The sequence below is a fragment of the Epinephelus moara genome, chromosome 14, assembly GCF_006386435.1.
Source record: "Epinephelus moara isolate mb chromosome 14, YSFRI_EMoa_1.0, whole genome shotgun sequence".
Taxonomy (NCBI): domain Eukaryota; kingdom Metazoa; phylum Chordata; class Actinopteri; order Perciformes; family Serranidae; genus Epinephelus; species Epinephelus moara.
The window spans coordinates 9,474,616-9,492,809 of NC_065519.1; the positions used below are offsets into that span (position 1 = coordinate 9,474,616).

The 18,194-nt window shown below is 40.8% G+C and overlaps 2 protein-coding genes across 2 annotated transcripts in view; one reads left to right on the forward strand and one right to left on the reverse strand.

The window, feature by feature from the left end:
• cenpo (centromere protein O) overlaps positions 1 to 7,378 on the reverse strand; it is a 7,829-nt gene extending 451 nt beyond the window's left edge. Inside the window, exons 1-5 of the mRNA XM_050062070.1 lie at positions 7,230 to 7,378; positions 6,907 to 7,052; positions 3,792 to 3,957; positions 3,377 to 3,648; positions 2,918 to 3,077 (exon numbers count right to left, since the gene is read on the reverse strand). Coding sequence (XP_049918027.1) covers positions 2,918 to 3,077; positions 3,377 to 3,648; positions 3,792 to 3,957; positions 6,907 to 7,052; positions 7,230 to 7,251 — 766 coding nt within the window. The 5' untranslated portion in view covers positions 7,252 to 7,378. The remainder of the gene's footprint in view (positions 1 to 2,917; positions 3,078 to 3,376; positions 3,649 to 3,791; positions 3,958 to 6,906; positions 7,053 to 7,229) is intronic.
• A 60-nt stretch (positions 7,379 to 7,438) lies between these two features.
• The window catches only part of slc5a6b (solute carrier family 5 member 6), an 18,100-nt gene continuing 7,344 nt past the window's right edge, over positions 7,439 to 18,194 (forward strand). The window contains exons 1-9 of the mRNA XM_050062069.1: positions 7,439 to 7,669; positions 10,348 to 10,807; positions 10,894 to 10,959; positions 13,164 to 13,215; positions 13,303 to 13,370; positions 13,646 to 13,800; positions 14,416 to 14,556; positions 17,240 to 17,369; positions 17,616 to 17,704. Coding sequence (XP_049918026.1) covers positions 10,460 to 10,807; positions 10,894 to 10,959; positions 13,164 to 13,215; positions 13,303 to 13,370; positions 13,646 to 13,800; positions 14,416 to 14,556; positions 17,240 to 17,369; positions 17,616 to 17,704 — 1,049 coding nt within the window. The 5' untranslated portion in view covers positions 7,439 to 7,669; positions 10,348 to 10,459. The remainder of the gene's footprint in view (positions 7,670 to 10,347; positions 10,808 to 10,893; positions 10,960 to 13,163; positions 13,216 to 13,302; positions 13,371 to 13,645; positions 13,801 to 14,415; positions 14,557 to 17,239; positions 17,370 to 17,615; positions 17,705 to 18,194) is intronic.

An 18,194-nucleotide genomic window follows, 5' to 3' on the forward strand; every position in this document is an offset into this window, starting at 1 on the left:
ATGGATTTTTACTAAACTTGGTAGATATGTAGAACAGGACGCCTCAAGGTGCCTGGAGAAATTTAAGTCTAATTGGCAACTGGGTGGCGCTATGACAACAGAAAAATGCTTAAAAATGGCTAAAATGCGACCGATCGCTGTGGCCGAATGTTTTGTTTTGTTTTTTTTAATTTTTGGTATGACTAAGTCATGGTATGGTATGCTGTACATAATAACGAAACTGTCAGTGTCCAGTCAGTCATTCTACCAGTGCGCCCCACTTTTAAGTCAATACAAAATATAAACACTTTTAACTAACGTGCTACCTCAACTACTAATGTACAGTTTCAGCCCACTAACTATCCCACTATTGGCAATGGTACTACTGTACTTTCAATAAAGCAATCGTACTATCAAATTCACAAACACTCTGTCTGAATACATTGCTCTTCTTCATGGGTTCAGTTGACTATTTAATCTGATATTTCCTACCTGTATCCCATACACACACCATGTGAAACTGTACATGGGTAACTGTGCACTCAGTGGGTATGGACTAGTATTTAGTAAGTTTGATATTTGCTGTACAGACACCAATGCGCTTTGATGTTGTACGTCAAAGCATAACCTTTGTCTGGCCTGACACATCCATTTTATATTTTATTATTGTGAACTTTTGAACAAACTAGATGTTAATTTATCCTGTTACCCTCTTAAGCGCTGATGTAAGATGTACGGTGGAGCCTGGGTGATTGCTTTCATTATTGCATACATTTTTGATATATTGAAATACATAGGCCTCTGGTGTTTGGGTTTCCAAGAACATACAAGTTGTAACACAGTGCATTGTAGAGCGGTTCGATCTTTCCTGGGTGTCCATTAATTTACTTCAGTTTGGTCATTAGAGGAGATGTGGGATGGGAACCTCCTAATGTCAGGCATAAATGTCAAATGCTTCAGCTTTGGAATGGACTTGTGAAGACGTCGGATCAGAGACTCACTAAAAAGATTTTTAATTGGGACATCTCCCACTGTCATCCCTGGGCTAATGAGCTGAAATCATTATTTTATTTGAACAGTTTGTCATTTATTTTCCAGAATAAGTTAACCTGTAATATTCAGGAGATTAGGATTGAAATGTTTCGCATCTTTAGAGGAAAATGGTCTGTTGACATATGGTATAAACCAAAACTTACTGTCTCATAAAGAACAGCTACAGAGTGGAATCTTACATGAAGTATAACTGAAAGACAAAGATCCCTATGTGCACAGTTGCACTCAGGGACGTCACCATTAGCCTTAGAGACTGGACAGTTTAACACCACCCCAGAGGAGGACAGAATTGATTTGTTGTGTAATTTAGGTGAAGTTGAGACTGGGGTTCACTTCTTGTTTTACTGTCCTGCACATGAAGACATAGCTGGAATATTCTTTTCAGTAAGATTACCTCTATCTATGTTGATTTCTTTTTTCGTTGGACGATCATGAAAAATTTGAGTTTTGTTTCAGATGAGGAACCTTTGTGTGGCTGAATTTCTTTGCCAGGCCTGGGATAGAAGGCAGAGTATTCTGTTTCTGGACTGAGTAGCTAAATAACATGTACTTTGGATTGTTAGTGCAACATCATTGTAACGGGCTGGGCACATGTAAGTGTGCATGACACAGATAAAAAATCAATCAATCATACATTAATCCAGGTGTCTACAGGTATCAAACACTTAATTTAAATGCTTTTTAAGACTTTTTCAAGATACTTATTAAACAAAATTTAAGACTGATTTGTGGAAAAAACATCTTTTTCTTATTCAAGCATTGCAGGTTAGTATCAAGTATACATTCGGCTGCGTGCAGAGGTAACTTTTATGCAGGACAATCGTTATTACAGTGAGTGAGTTAGGTTAATCTACATTTTGCCAATGTCTGATGCTCAGTTCAGACCAAAGATTTGCGATGAGGCAAAACTGTTTTTAGAACGTTGCAGAGAAAAGTTGCAGCGGTGTGAACTGGTCGGTCTGAGCTTGACTCAAGCCGGCTGATGGTATCACCTGCAACTCAGCCGGTCAAATCGTGGACGACTGGTTTTAGAACGTAAAGCACATCATCTGTCTTGTAGTGACGTCTGCTGGTCAAGTCAAAATGAACACAGACAGCGTGTTCGCTTGCTGCAGCAGGTGCTCTGTCCCCGCCGAGCCCTCTGTTTACGTCCTCACAATGTGCTGGTGTTGGACGGTGGGTCGCTGCTGCTGCTCGCTGTATGTACACACTGTACACACACACATTATCATCGATTGATTAATCAATTTTATATCATTGTGGCGTATTTCTATGAATTCAGTCCATCTGATGCTCATTTTGTTTCTGTTTTTCTGCAGCTGTAGCCAGTATCTCACTATCACTATCCTCATTCATATTTTAAGAAGCTACAAATTATATTCAGCCACAAAATAAGTCTGAAAAGCTGCAAATCAGAACAGAAGCACAGAGAGTTGTTGCATAGAGATGATACACTGTCTCATCTAGTTGCATTGGTGTGAACTGGCAGGTTTTTAGAACGTTGCAGAACGGCGTGTTGCAAATAGTCTCGTCAAGACCCTTTGGTCTGAACTGGGCTGAAGTAAAAAGACAGTTTCAGGTTCAGTGGTGGGTTTAAAGATTTGTAACATCAGATGTGGATTTTAACACAGAAGAGCTGAACTCATTCTGACAAACAGAAAATTAAAGATCGATAAAGGAAATTGGAGCAAACGTTTGTGGCAATTAAGACCTCGCAAATTCAAATTAAGACTTTTTAATGACTTTTAAAATCTGATAATTAAATTTAAGACATTTTACAACCTTTAAGGACCTGCAGACACCCTGATGGTTGTTTCATCTATTAAAATATCAGGTAACAATTATTACAAAGTTCTTGTACACCAGATAGACAGTCAAATCCTACCTGCACATTCAAAGTGGACTCGTGTGGGAAGACATCTGGTGTGGTCAGCGTACTCCAGCGCGCAGAGAACAGCCGTCTTCTCTCTCGGCACCGTTACCATCAGCACCAGTAACGAACACAGAACATTACTCTCCATCACCTCCACAGACTTATGGAGTTCCTATAAACAGGCAGGAGGACAGAGTCACTGTGTTGCTCCAGGAGACGGGGCTGGGCAATACCGAGGAAAGGAAATACCGGTATCACAATATTTATGACCTAATACTTCGATGTCAATATTGCAACGATATTATCTGGTAAATTAGAAAATTACATCATAATACGGATATAATAGCATTATCTTTGTCACAACTTTTTAACAAACAAATCAGAGTGCCTCAGTCTAACTGTCTGACACTCGAGGTCACAACAGCCACAACTACTGACAACAACACACAACAACAATGCAAACTCTGGCACCTTAACAAGCTTCAGCTGCTGCTTGCGACCAGCAAAGGCGTTGAGATGTTGGCTGAGGGGGTCCAGAAGAGTCCGAACATCCGTCTGCATGTTGCTCTGCTCAGCCAGGCTGTTTAAAGGAATGAATGGGGGAATATTGTGACGGCTGATCCTCAGCGTTGGTTTCAGGTCCATCTCCAGGTTGTAGGTCTCTAAGTAGACGCCCTCGTAGGCCGTAGACACAGACACGCACAGACCTTTGCCTTGACGGGTCTTGATGACGTTGTACCCACCTGAGTGACATCAGAGGACTTAGATATACTAATGAGGAATACAAGTTTATAATTGGATGGAGAATATGACATCTCATTGTCAAATCTATAATAAATGGGTGAATGCCATGAGAAGACAAAGTAATACAACAACTTGTGCGTACCGATGATGTGATGAGCATGCAGGAGGTCTTTCAGCTGTGTGTGTCTGGCCATCAGACGCAGCAGTTGTGAGTTTTCAGAGTCTTCATCCATTGCTTCTTCTTCTTCTTCTTCTTCTTCTTCATTTGCACACTGTTTGTCCATCACTGCCCTCAATTTCTGGAGATTCTGTTGCAGGATGGTGAAACAAACACCAATGAGAAAACACAGAAGATTGTTTTTTGTAGGTTGGTCAAAGTCGTTCAGTGGTGGAAGAAGTATTCAGATTCTTTACAAGAGTTAAAGTCCTATTACCACACTTTGGGTTGGAACAGTATCAGATGTTCACAGTACTATAACCATCTCAGAAAATCTCACAGCCTCACAGTATACGGTATAACACAGTTAATATTATAAGTCAAAATGGTCCTTAAAGATATGAAAACATAATGTTTTTTTTAGTTCAACGGACACTTTATTATAATTGAACGTGTTTCCTGAATTTGATCCAACCTGTCACCTGTGTAATCGGCACCCAGCATCTCTTTTCCACTCATTTTGGACATGCCCAAGGATGAGACAATTTTGGGACAAGATTTTTGAGACATTTTCATGCGTGTGTAATAAAACCACAGACCCAAAGCCACAGCTGGCAATATTCAGTGTGGCCCAAAGAGATCTGGGTCTCACCAGTGCTTTGGCCTTTTCATCATTGTTAGCGAGATGTCTCATTCTGCACACTTGAAAGTCTAACCTACCCCTCTCTGATGTCATGGCTCAGTTGAAATTGGAAAAGCTCAGATGTACCACTCAAGGATCAGTCAATCCATTCGGCTTTGATTCCTGGACTATTACAATAATGTCTGTACTTCAAGAAATCTGATTTAATGCCTATGTGTGCCTATTTCTTCATTTCACTCCACTCTGTTGCTGTTAATTCACTTGCAATACCCGATTATTATCATCGGTCTATCTTGACTAAATTATGTCTATTCATTAAGTGTATTTAGTGGTGTTCATTTGTTTGTCTGTGCAGGCCAGCCTTGACAAGGGGCACGGTGGATTTGGATGTTGGATGTTGTGTATATAATCCATGTTTCTTGTTTGTTCTAAAAAAAATGATAAAAATAACTGAATAATAATAAAAATATAATTGAACACTGAAACCATTTATTGAATGGACGTATCTGTAAAAAGTCTGACAGATAGTGGAGAAGAAAGAGGGGCTTGAGTATATGTAGGTAAGATTCTCCATCCAGCTGCAAGGTTTTTTAAATACCTTAGATAAGGAAATGAATACTGTACGATTCCCGTCAATTTTCGTACCAAGGACAGTATACAGTTTGTTTTGTAAACTGCTTCAACCCTAATGACATTGTAAGAAGACTCCACTACAAGTAAACATCCTGCACTGAAAACCTTACTTAAGTAAAAGTTTAAGTATTAAATGGATAATAAGAATTCTTGTCGACTGTTACACTCATCAGTCTATGCAGGTTAGATGGGGGTTGGAACCATTTCATGTTAGTAACGAGTATGACAGGGCGCCATTTTGTCTCCTTTTCTTTTTAACGTATACATGGATGACTTGTTCCAACAGTTGAATGCATGTAATACAGGATGTAAGGATGGCAATATTTTAATAAATCATCTTGTGTATGCAGATGATTTGGTAATCTTCTGCCCGTATAGTGCTGTTGAAGATTTGCGCTAACTCTGGTGCTGATTTTGACATCAAATATGATGCAAATAACAACAACATTATGATTGATAGAAGTAAAGATGACAGAAAATTCCTGAATTCTGCTTATATGGTGTTGCTCTTAAAGTGTGTAATGAGATTAAATATCACGGCCATTACATTGTCAGTGATTTATCTGATGATAAAGATATCCACAAGCAATGTCGCAAGTTGTATGCTAACATGCTTGCTCGCAAATTCAGCCTGTGTGAAGTTAACATGAAGAGAGGTCTTTTTGTACCCCGCTGTATACTGCCCACTTGTGGCACTCCGATAGGAAGACCAACATGCAAAGACTTCATGTGGCCTATAATGATGGAATGAGACTGCTTCTTAAACTTCCACGATAGTGCAGTGCCAGCCAAATGTTTGTCAATGTCGGTGTGCCTACTTGTCCTGCTTTCATACGTAATCTTATACATCAATATATGTGCAGGCTCTCTGTCTCAGAGAATGGTAACATCCAGGCTTTGGCCAATCCTGAGCTGAGCTCTGTCAGGTTTTCATAGACTGTGGGGCCACTGGCTCTCCAGCTTGTTTGTGGGTGCAGTTTATTGAATTTTGTCTTTTTATATGAACTTGCATATGAATGTAGTCCAATCGAATCTTGGCGCGTCTAAATGTAGTCTAATCTTACCACCCCTGAGTAGATATGCTGGCATTGACACACCAAACTAAAGTGGAAGCTACTGAAGCTGCTGCTTGACAACAATTTGCACAATGTTCACTATCTTTAAATGTGACCACAAGTTCTAATCCTTTTCTGGAGAACTGTATAATGGTCGGGGTGGAGAAGCCCTTTAAAGCTGCATTTTACATGAAGGAGGCTCCTCACTGTTTAACTTTACCCTGAAACCTGACTCCTCTTAGCCGTCACAAGAACATTTAAATTAGGTGCGCAGAGTCATCCAGTGGGCCAGATCGGACCCTTTGGCGGGCCGCCTCTGGCCCCCAGGCCGTATGTTTGACACCCCTGGTCTAGAGAGCTGCAGGTTGCCCACCCCTGTTTTAGAGGATGCACTGGTGTACAGCAACAAGTCTGGGACAAAATAACTTCACAGTAATCACTGTGACGTAAAGCTTCAAACTGTTATCAACATTTTGTTTTAAATGCTCCGAGCAATAATACAACACATATTTGTAGCAAACATGATGTTTCCAAATTACAGCTTCAAGCTCATGAACACACCAGAGTCAGAAAAACGACTTTCCAACTTGGCATACTGTACCATACGAGGGGCACCTGAATGCATCATACATCAGTTCCATGTAGGTGTACCTAATAAACTGACAACTAAGTGCATGTCTATCCAAATAAAGACCAGTTGTCATCATATCTCGTCAAAACAAATTTCCTATCAACAAATAAACGGTGTGAACTCAGCACATCATCCCACCTTGTGTGTCTCTATCTCCGCCTTCAGCTGGTCTCTCTGCACCATCAGCGCCTCAGCTTTAGCCCTCAGCTCCTCCACACGACTCGGCTGCTGAGTTTTACGGCTTCTTGCCTGAACTTCCAGCAGACTCAGGTGACTTAAAACACCTGCGGAGGAAGAAACACTAACATTAGATTAACTCTAAAACGACAGAAATGACAGTTGGGTACCTAAACTGTCGGCTTGCTAACAGCTAGCATTAAGCTAACGGAGCATCACAACAAACTACTCCTAGCTAGCTTAGCAGCTAGCTAGCCAGATAGCTTCCCGTCAGTCCGAGTTACCTTTCGTAGACGCTCCCTCCATGTTCCGCAAGTATTTTATGTACTTTGTGTAAAATAATGTGGCTTACGCAGACAAGAATAGTCGCCCCAAGTTGCGGATATTTTGATTTTCGCGGCTGCTGCGTCACAATTGTAGCCACGCCCACCGCTTCCTCAACCCCGGAAGAGAATTCAAAACAAGTTGTGATCACATGGAGCATGGACTGAGAGATTAGCCCGCTGGTATGTGATCTAAATGCTTTTTGAGCAAAACACAAGAGATACAAACTCAAGAGATTATATCGTATAGAGAATGAGCACATCATATTGTGTGTGGTTCTTGTTTTTAACCGTAAAGAAGTTATTTTTAAACTGACGTAGTGCTCTTGAATGTCTCAGTAAGCAGCATGGTGCCACTGACAGTGTGCCTCACCCGGATTACAACAGTGAGCTGTGCAGAGGTGAGTCATGTCATCTCAGTTTTCTATACCTCTGTAAGTGCACTACGTTTCTAGACGTGATATTACCTCGATTTTATTTTATCAGTTTGTATTTCCATATATTCAGTGCAGTTCAGCAGCTGTTGTCACATATTTAAGGGTTACTAGGTGGGGGTCAACCCTGTGTTCCGGAGTGCTGTGTCTCTTGGTATAAACTAACATTGTGAGAGATTGGTAAGGGGTATTTTCGCAGTTTAAAATTCAAAAGAATGAAGGGAGATGAAGGTTTCAAATGCAATTTGAGTGGTAAAAATCAATCCAACCAGTGTGGAGATATCACTGTCTAAAGTCAAGAAAAGTGTCTGGTAGTGGTTTCAGTGAGTATAACATCAGTAGACTATAAGCTGTAGGTGGACGATTTTAACATATTGATCCAAGGAAACATAAATTAATTTGACTGTAAGAAAAACATTACAGAGAACATAAAACCATTTAAAAACTCTCCTTAATGTGTTATATTAAGAGCATGTTGAGCTGGGGACACAGAATCCTGGACACATAAACACTCACCACGAGTTGCAGGAGTTTTATCTTCCTGTGCAGCCCATATTTGTATCAGCATCATTACTTATTTATGACTAATATAGCTAATATTACAGCAGCAGTGTCTTCAAGTGAAGCAAAAGACACTTTAATTGATATTCATTAGACATTATTGTACATTGTGCTGTTGTATTTGGGTTTGAGCTGAACTGATTAGTCAATTAATGCATTAGTTGAGTTGTTTTTCAAGTAGAAATGCCAATTATCGTCCGGCTCCAGCTTCTCAACTGAGTTTCTCTGTTTTAAATCACTGTAAACTGAGAAAAGACCACAAGAAGACATTTGAGGATGTCAATTTGGGCTCTGGAGCATTGCAAAGGGCATTTTCACTATTTTCTGACATTAAGACCATAATTCAGTCAGGACCACTTCAGTCAAAGACATCGTTATTTCTATTTGTAGTATTATATATGGCGGTATGGCTCTGTTCTGGGGTCTCTCTGGCTTTCCTATGCCTACGCAGAAAGCCTGTTTCATGCTCCCACGTTGAAAGCATAAGGTGGAGAGAGCACAATTTTCCGCCCTTCCATGAGGAAAGCCTGAGGCAGAGAGAGCACACCTCTCCACCCTTCCACGCGCCTACTTGGAAAGCCTTAAAGCGAAGGGATCACATCTCTCCACCCTTCCACGTGCCTACTTGGAAAGCCTTAAAGCGGAGAGAGCACATCTCTCCACCCTTCCATGCGCAAAAGAGGAAAGCCTTAAGGCAGAGAGAGCACAACTCCCTGCCCTTCCATGCGCCTACTTGGAAAGCCTATGACAATGCCAATGACAAATAGAAATGACATTGATAAGTCAGACACAGCATGAAAAGGAGGACCTGGGGTGGAGGCAGGTTGCAAAGCAGCTTGCAGAGGAAGCAGCAACAGTACGCAGGCCAGAGCAGTTTAAATAGGGCGCCCTGAATGAGATTGGCCAATTGGTTGCATAGAAAGGAATCATGTGATCTATCAGCTGACTCCCTTCCATCAGTCAGCTGCTCCATCAGTTGATTGGGCTGTTTGAGATGAGCTGATGTAGCTGGGATGGGAGCTGAGCTTGACATCATATCCTGCCTAAACTAACACTATGCTCAGAGCTAATTGTCATATTAATCAAATGTAGTTGCAGCCCTAGTTTGGGGATATGTCACGATAAATAATAACTACTAAGGATTATTTTCTCTGTGAATTATTCTGTGTTTAAGTTATCAGCAAAAACTTCAAACAGCTTATCACAATTTCCTTGTGTCGTAAGTGACATTTTTACATTGCTTGTTTTGTCTCACTAACCGTCCAAAATACAAGATATTCAGTTTATTATCATACAAGACGTAAAAGGCAGCAAATCCTCACTTTTAAGGAGCTTGAAACAGCATATTTTTGTTTTGTTTTTTTGCTTTAAAAAAGACTCAAAACTCAAGTAATGTGATTATTAAAATAGTTTCTGATTTACATTTTTGATCTTTAGTAATCTCCAATTATTTGTGTCCTCATGATTTTATAATGTTATGAAAGAAAACATTTTCATTTGGGCAAAGACACGGCACAATCACAGCATAATTTGGGTAAAAACTGATTTTTACTATCTCATCACAGCTGGCTGTAACAGTGGAAACATTGTAAATCTACACCCATTTGTTGCTTTTGACCTTGAGAACCGTCACAGATTGGTTGCTGCTGTTTGTCTTTGTGCTGCAGTACACACAGAGGCAGTAGATGGCAGAGTAGCAGAGCTGACCTCCTCTATGAACCTCCCATTTCCAAACCAGTAGTCAGTATTTTTGGATCAGCACAAGCACAAGCGGGGGGGAAAGTTGACACAGAAGCTGTGTGACCTCGGCTGTCCACAGACTTGAGGTTGTCTCATGTTACGGTGCTTTTCTGCCTCAGACTGTTCCGTTTAACTGTCACCAGTGAGTTCACCTTTTGTCTGTCTGATAGGGAAAGAACACAAACCTGTAAAACAGTTCAGGGGACTTCAGAGTTTATCTCTAAACCTGTCACGCAAAGTGATTCATATTAAAAAGTGTAGTTACACATCAGGCTGCAACATTCCAGCAAAGCTTACACTCTCACACACATATTTAATCAATGTTTTCACTTCCTTTCTCCAAGGCCGCTGCACTCTCCTGACCGATGGGTGTGAACAAAGACATCTCCCATCTGACTCAATGTGCGTCTGCAGGACAACTGAACCTTCTCCGACTGACACTTGAAGACAATCACCATGGACCCGTCCAACCAGAAGCACTTCACAATTGTAGACTATGTCATATTTGGTGTCTTGCTCGCCGCCTCTATGGGCATCGGGCTGTACCACGCTCTCTCAGGTGGGCGTCAGCGCACCACTCAGGAGTTCTTGATGGCCGACAGGAGCATGAGCTGTCTTCCTGTCTCGCTGTCGCTCATCGCCTCATTCCAGTCCGCCGTGGCGATTATTGGCGTACCGGCAGAAATCTACACTCACGGCACTCAATACTGGTTCATCGGCTGCGCCTACATCCTGGGCCTCCTCATTCCTGCTCATGTTTTCATTCCTGTCTTGTACAGACTGCGGCTCTCCAGCGCTTATCAGGTATCATGAAGTGGTTTTATTGGGTCTAAATGAGTTCATATTTTGGGTGTCCTTGATGACAGTTATCATGTTGTTTTGTTTTACAGTACCTTGAACTGCGCTTCAGCAAAGCAGTGCGTATCTGTGGAACTTTGACCTTCATCTTTCAGACAGTAGGTTCAACACTTCACATAATAAAGTGGAGATGCACCAATCACACGTCTTCTCTCCCAATAACAAGTTCCATACCTCGACTCAGGGTATCTGCAGATAGTGAGCACCATTTTGACACAGGTGCTCTCTTTTCCCCCAAATGTAAAATCAAAGAAAGTATTTGAAAGAAAGAATTTGGTCAATTTTGTCAGGTTGTCATATTTCAGTTATAGATAAAATTTTCATCCAGTTAAGTCAAGTAATCATAACGCAAACCAAAATACCACTTATGTGATTAAATCAAATGAAACTGAGAGAATCTATGTAACTGTTAGGGCTGCCCCCAACTAAGAATTTTCCTAGTCGACCAGTAGTCGTCATTTAGGGCCATTAGTCGACTAGTCACCTGCATGTTTATGATATTACCTTAATTATTAGATTATATATTTTGGGTGGGGCAACACAATGGTTTGAGTTGAAGGTGTGAGAAAGAATAGTATCAGTAACATTGTTAACACTGTAGAAATACAAAACCGTACTAATGAACCTTCATTAATATAGGCCTATATTTTATCTACAAGTGCACGTCACACACTGAGCGAGCCGCCTGTTAATGACGCTGTGGGCTAATGGGCATGTAGCTACTTCCATGTTTCAGATGATACGTCATGTTTGTAGTCGACCAATGAAGATGAGTTTACATATCACCTTGGGTTCGTCCTTCACCTTCTCAAAATGATCCCACACTTTGGATTTCCTGCCCGACATGTTATTAACTAGCCTGTGGAATAACCGCAGGTACCAGCCCTGGAAATTAACCTGACTCCTGTCTGACTGCTGAGCGTGGACACTTCCTGTGTCTGTCCTTTCAAATTAAATTCCCACATGGTCCAGTCAGATAGGTTTTGATTTATTTTGACAAGGTGCAGCTCCTAATAGAGTTTTACTTTTTTGTTTGTGTGTTTGTTTTTTCTGCGACTAAGGGACCAGTAGAATCTCGCAAATTACTGAAATTTCTGGTCGACTAATGTTTGGTCGACTATTAGGGGGCAGCCCTATAGAATTTACTTAATTTACTTTGTTAAAGTTTATGTAATTACTGTTAACAAATTCTATGTATATCAAATATGGTGACCTCACTTAAATAAAGTTTATGTATTTACTATATAAAAAATGTAAATATAAAACAATATTTTTACCATGCATGAAGTTCATTACAATGCATGACTCATATTATTTAGGCCACCTTTTCTTGTAATCTCCTTTGGAAATCATGAGTTTGGTGGTCAGAGGTCAAAGGTCACAGTGACCTTGTCTGTCTCATTCTTGTGAATGTGATATCTCAAGGATGCCCCAATGGAATTTCTCTTAATTTGACACAAATGTCCACTTGGACAGAAGAATAAACTGATTAGAATTTTGTGGTCGAAGGTCAAGGTCACTGTGACCTCACAAAACATGTTATTGGCCATAAATCAAGAATTCATATGCTTATCATGACAAAACTTCACACAAATGTGTAATAGGGTAAAATAATGAAGTGGTGACATTTTATGTCCAAAAGGTCAAAGGTCAATTTCACTGTGACGTCATAATGTTCTGCATAAAACACTTTCCTAGCCATTACTTAACGTCATATCTCAGGAACAGAGGGGAGACATTTGGTCAGATACTGAATTGGTGACAATCTTGAACTGTGCTGATTGTGTGGATCTTCTGTGTGTGAAGAATCCATGTTTTCACAGACATGGATATAAACTCGTAGAGAGACTTGACTGGTGCACAGAGGCGTGCGCATGTGTGCGTGTGTGTGTGTGTGTGTGTGTGTGTGTTTTATCTTGTTTGTTGATCAGTATTAATACCAAAATGTAAAAATGACAAGATGGGGTTTTTGCTGCTGGATATATGCTGCACTTCTTCCTGGACAGAAACAGGTCCCTTTGGACAGAGCCAGGCTGGCTGTTTCCCCATGTGATGCTCAGCTAAGCTAACTGGCTGCTGCTTCATATTTAGTGCTCAAGAGAGTGGTATTAATCTTCTCATTTAACTTTCACCAAGAAAACAAGAGTTTTTTTTCCAAAATGTCGAACTTTATCCTAAATAAGTTCTGATACAAATCCAGTGGACAAGATTGGTGCAAACGTAAAAAAAAGCCTTTAAGATCTTTAATTTCCCCACACTGTTTATGAAGTAAATCATGTCTGATTTGTCTCTTACTCTGCAGGTTATTTATATGGGAGTTTGTGTGTATACTCCTGCCTTTGCACTAAATGCAGGTGAGAAAAGTTCATGTATTTCACAGTGACTCAGTGTTTTTTATAGATGAGATCTGTGGTTCATTGTGTTGCTGTGTTTTCTTTCAGTTACTGGATTTGAATTATGGGGAGCAGTGCTGGCAACAGGACTAGTGTGCACTTTGTACACAACAATAGTGAGTTATAAAAGGTCATTTTCATACAGCATAACCTGATACTGATACTCCTACTATTTGAATATCTGCAACACATCATGTTGTGGTTTTGGTGTCATAACAGGCCTTGTGTTTCTGTTGACAGCTCAGGAGTGACTTTATCTCTCGGCCTCAAAAATTAAACGCAGTGAATTTCTTTTACTGACAGTGTTACTTACATATATCTAGTATTTGGATAAAGCATATATAAGCATGCACCAGATTAATTTCCAATGTGTCTTGTCTGCTCCTCGCAGGGTGGTTTGAAGGCTGTCATCTGGACAGACGTCTTTCAGACTCTTGTGATGTTCGCAGGGCAGCTGGCTGTCATCGTGGTGGGGGTGCTGCAGACTGGAGGAGTGTCTGAAGTCTGGAGGAAAGTCCATGAGGGAAACCGCATCTCTGGCCTCGAGTGAGTCCATGCTGTAGTTTGTGTGGGAGAATGACCAGCAGCACGAAGGGATGAGGGAAGCTGTACACAAACGTATCATGGGAATCAGTTCTGTAAATGCCAGTATCAGTCCTTGATTATAAAGGGCCCTGACACACCAAGCCAGAGGTTGGGACTTATTTTATTTTTTAGCCATTGAGCTCTTTAGCAAGCAGCACAGTGGTGTAGTAGTTAGCATTGTCGCCTCACAGCAAGAGGGTTCCCGGTTCCAATCCGGGGTGGAGGAGCCCTTCTGTGCAGAGTTTGTATGTTCTCCCTGTGTCAGCGTGGGTTTCCTCCAGGTACTCCAGCTTCCTCCCACAGTCCAAAGACATGCAGGTTAATTGGTGACTCTTAATTGTCCGTAGGTGTGAATGTGAGTGTGAATGGTTGTCTGTCTCTATGTGTCAGCCCTGTGATAGTCTGGTGACCTGTCTAGGATGTACCCCGCCTCTCACCCAATGTCAGCTGGGATAGGCTCCAGCCCCCCATGACCCCTAACAGGATAACCTGGTATGGAAAATGAATGAATGAAACCTGTTAGAGTGAAGGTATTAAAGTATTGTCTCTGTATTGTATTTTCTCTCTTGTGCTCAGCCTGAACCCAGATCCTACAGAGAGACACACCTTCTGGACTCTGGGGGTTGGCGGGGTTTTTCTCATGCTGGCCCTGTACGGAGTGAACCAGGCTCAGGTCCAGAGATATCTCAGCGCACGAACAGAGAAAGAAGCCGTCAGGTATGCCCACTGCAGATTTTCAATGTGTTTTTTCATTGAAATTTAAATGTGAAAGAAAATAATTGAGTCTCTTAAAACTTCTTTCAGCTCTCAGAGCAGAGCAGGAAAGTAGAATGAGAAATATCCCATGTTTACTATTTGTTGTTGACTGTGCTGTGTGGACTGTGAACACGTACAACAGGTTCTGTGTGTCAATTCTTTACAGCCTTTCTATGACTTTTTCCTTTTCATGTAAGCATGCGTCCCTCTGCGCTCAGCCCTCTGTGTTTGCATGGGAAAAAACACTGAAGGTCCTTAGCAGATGAATTCTGATCACTTTGATGGTCCTCTGACTTTTCATCTTGTGCCATCATCAGGTCAAAATTTCATTTTTCCAGTACTTCTGTTTAAGACTAAATACTTGCATTCAGCTCAAAGCACTTCAGTGTCTAAGTACAGCCTCACAGAGCCATTAGCACGGTTGTAGACTCTTTAAAATGCGCACTTTTGTTGCAACCAGCAGCTCTATAGGTGGCTCTGTTGGTCGGTCAGTCAGCCACAAAAGTTTTTGCCCTAGGAGGCCAAAATTTGGGATGGAGGTGGAAACTGTATAAAATAATGGATGTAGCCATCATGACGTCACCCACTGGTTTGTAGCCTCCTGTTTTGAGGCCTTGAATCCGGCATTTTTGTCTTTGGACGATGGTGTCCATATTTGGACCAGGCCCCCAGGAACGCTGCTCAGCTTTGCAGCAATTTTTTCCCAGGCTCAGAAAGCATCGTCCCCACAGGCCACCATTGTAAAAGAGACTTCTGTAAACCTGTTGACAGGACGCCTTGAACTGCAAACAAGGTCAATTATGACTTTTTCTGTTATGAATGTTAGAGCCATGGTGGTTTTATATTCGTAAAACTTTCCTCAAGCTGAGAAAAGTGATTTAAAAATGAGTCTATGAGCCAAGCGGGAACCAGTGGGCGGGGCCAGCGGGAGAAACACTACTGCGCATATTCAGTCGGCCACATACCATGGACGTACCCTGGAAGCTAGAAAACTTTTTTGGTGTATGTGCCAGGCGAGCAACTCCATTGTAATAATTAGGCGCCATCTTGGCTGCTGGTATCTTGTTATTATTAAAATCTATGGTTCAAATTAGGGAGAAAACGCCTTACTTTGCAACCAGATTATGCGCCCTTAAACTTGCAATATTGGTTGGACACGCCCTAAATGCACTTGCACAACACACTTTATACCACTCTATATTTATTAGCATTATAGGTAATACATCCTACAACGTTTACCATGTTCACCATCTTAGTTCAGCATGCTAGCATGCTAACATTTACTAATTAGTTAGCTGTTTTTTATTATTAAAATCTATTATCTATCAATCTGTTTGGAAGACAGGGTAGAGCTAACCCTAAGGCTAGCTGCTAGCTTGGTTACAGCACTCATCTATACAGTCTATGGGTTAGCACGGTGCATTTACAGCTATAGTTCACTGTGAAAATGCTAATGCTAGTTTCTGCTAGCCAAAAACAGGCTTAAAACCATCAGAACAAAATATGCTTACTTGAAAAAGTGAATATCTGACTCATTAGAGGGTCTTTTAGTACAACCAAACGCTAAGCTAGATTTTTTTAGACGATCAAATGTGACAAATAACTTTCATGAAATGCAAAAACAGCAACATTGCGACAGCTACCCCTGTACTCTGTGAATCTTGGGTTACATGCAACATCGCCTAACCAACAATGTCACTGTGGTTGCAAATTGTCGATGAATGGCACCCACTTTTCACTCAAATTGGGTACGCCCTTTATCATGCATAACTTTCAGCCTTAATGAAATTTAAACGGGTGAGTTTTATAAGTACTTAAAACCCATCCGGGAGTGGGACTGTCCTGTAACAAAGAAAATGCATAACTAAACAGAATTCATTGGACAAGTGAGTTGATGCATGGGCTTATATGGTCGCACCTATTCCAACCTCATGCTTCTTAGTACATATATATGGTGGTCGCAATGAAATGCAGAACTAATTGAAGGGATCCTTATCAAAATGTTCATGTTTATTTTGAAAAATTAATATCGACTGATAAATATTTTTTAGTTATTTTAAAAATCTCAAATATTAATTGGCATGCAATATCTGGGAAGTTCTTTCAGATTGTCTACAGGTCCTTAAAAAAGTCTTAAAATGCATTAAATTCAATGTTACAACAATAAGGCTTTAAAAGTCATTAAATTGTCTTAAATTTGAATTTGTGAGGTCTTAACTGCTACAAACATTTTATCTACTTTGATTTGTCCATTTTTTAATTTCATTTTGTGAAAATGAGTGAAGCCTGTCTTGTTTCAAATCTTTTTAAAAAAACTATAATACTGTCATTTTACTTAATACTTGCACTTACCTGTTGGCAAAATGTAGACTGACTTAACTCACGCTAATAACCATATTCCCACTTACCTCTGCACAAGACCACATATATACTACTTACCTGCGATGCTTAATTAAGTAAAACATGATTTGTCTGAAAATCTGTCCTGAAGTTGGTTAAAATGTGTCTTAAGAAGCATTAAATTTAACTGTCTGATACCTGTAGACACCCTGTCAATGCAAACCACCACAATAACGAGTGTTTAGCAAAAATAAAACCTGATCTCAGACATGACCACTGTAACTATGTTCCTTCCTCCCTGCAGGTCTTGTTACATGGTGTTTCCCTCCCTGCAGCTGGCTCTGGCTCTGAGCTGTGTGATGGGACTGGTCATGTTTGCACGTTACTGTGGAGAGGATCACTCTGAGAAGCTGGGCACCTCTTCACGAGATGCGGTGAGTTTCAGTGTGCTATTTCCGAGCTATAACGGAGATATGATGATCCTGGGTTTAGTTTGCAGGATAAAAATTAAGTTCATTCAAAGATAAGTAAACACCCTCCAGGACTTAACAGCAAAACCACAGCAGCATAGTTGCATAGATTATTATCTGGTTTGCTGTCAGATTTGTGTTTCGTTGCTGGCGGCTAATAAAGTTTTGCAAACCAAACAAAGGGTTTTTTTAACGACGTGTTTTCTCCAGATGGTGATATACTTCGTGATGGACATGCTGCAGGGTCTGCCTGGACTACCTGGACTCTTTGTGGCGTGTTTATTCAGCGCAGCTCTCAGGTACGAAACTCTCATCAAGTGTCAGTCTATTTATAGTTTCTTCATTAAACCTCACATTAACCCCTTCATGTCCCAGACGACATGCATATGTGAGGCTCATTCATTGACCATTAACTGTCAATAAGACTTTAAGGGAATTTCTCCAAATTCGACACAAACGTCCACATAAACACAACAATGAACTTATTAGATTTTGGTGGTCATAGGTCAGAGGTCATGGTCACTGTGACCTTGTCTGTCTCATTCTTGTGAATGTGATATCTCAAGAATGCCTTAAAGGGGAACTAATGTTTTTTTCAACCTGGGCCCTATTTTCCGATCTACTTTTGTCTAAATGAGTGATAGGATGTTCAATATTTGACATTTCTCCAGTATGAAGCTAGGGCTGACCTGCCTGCAGCCCGTGAGCACGCACTATATTAAATGATAGGGCACTCAGACAGCGTCAAACAATGTCAAAATACGTCCACTAAAAGTGCATTTTTTTCAC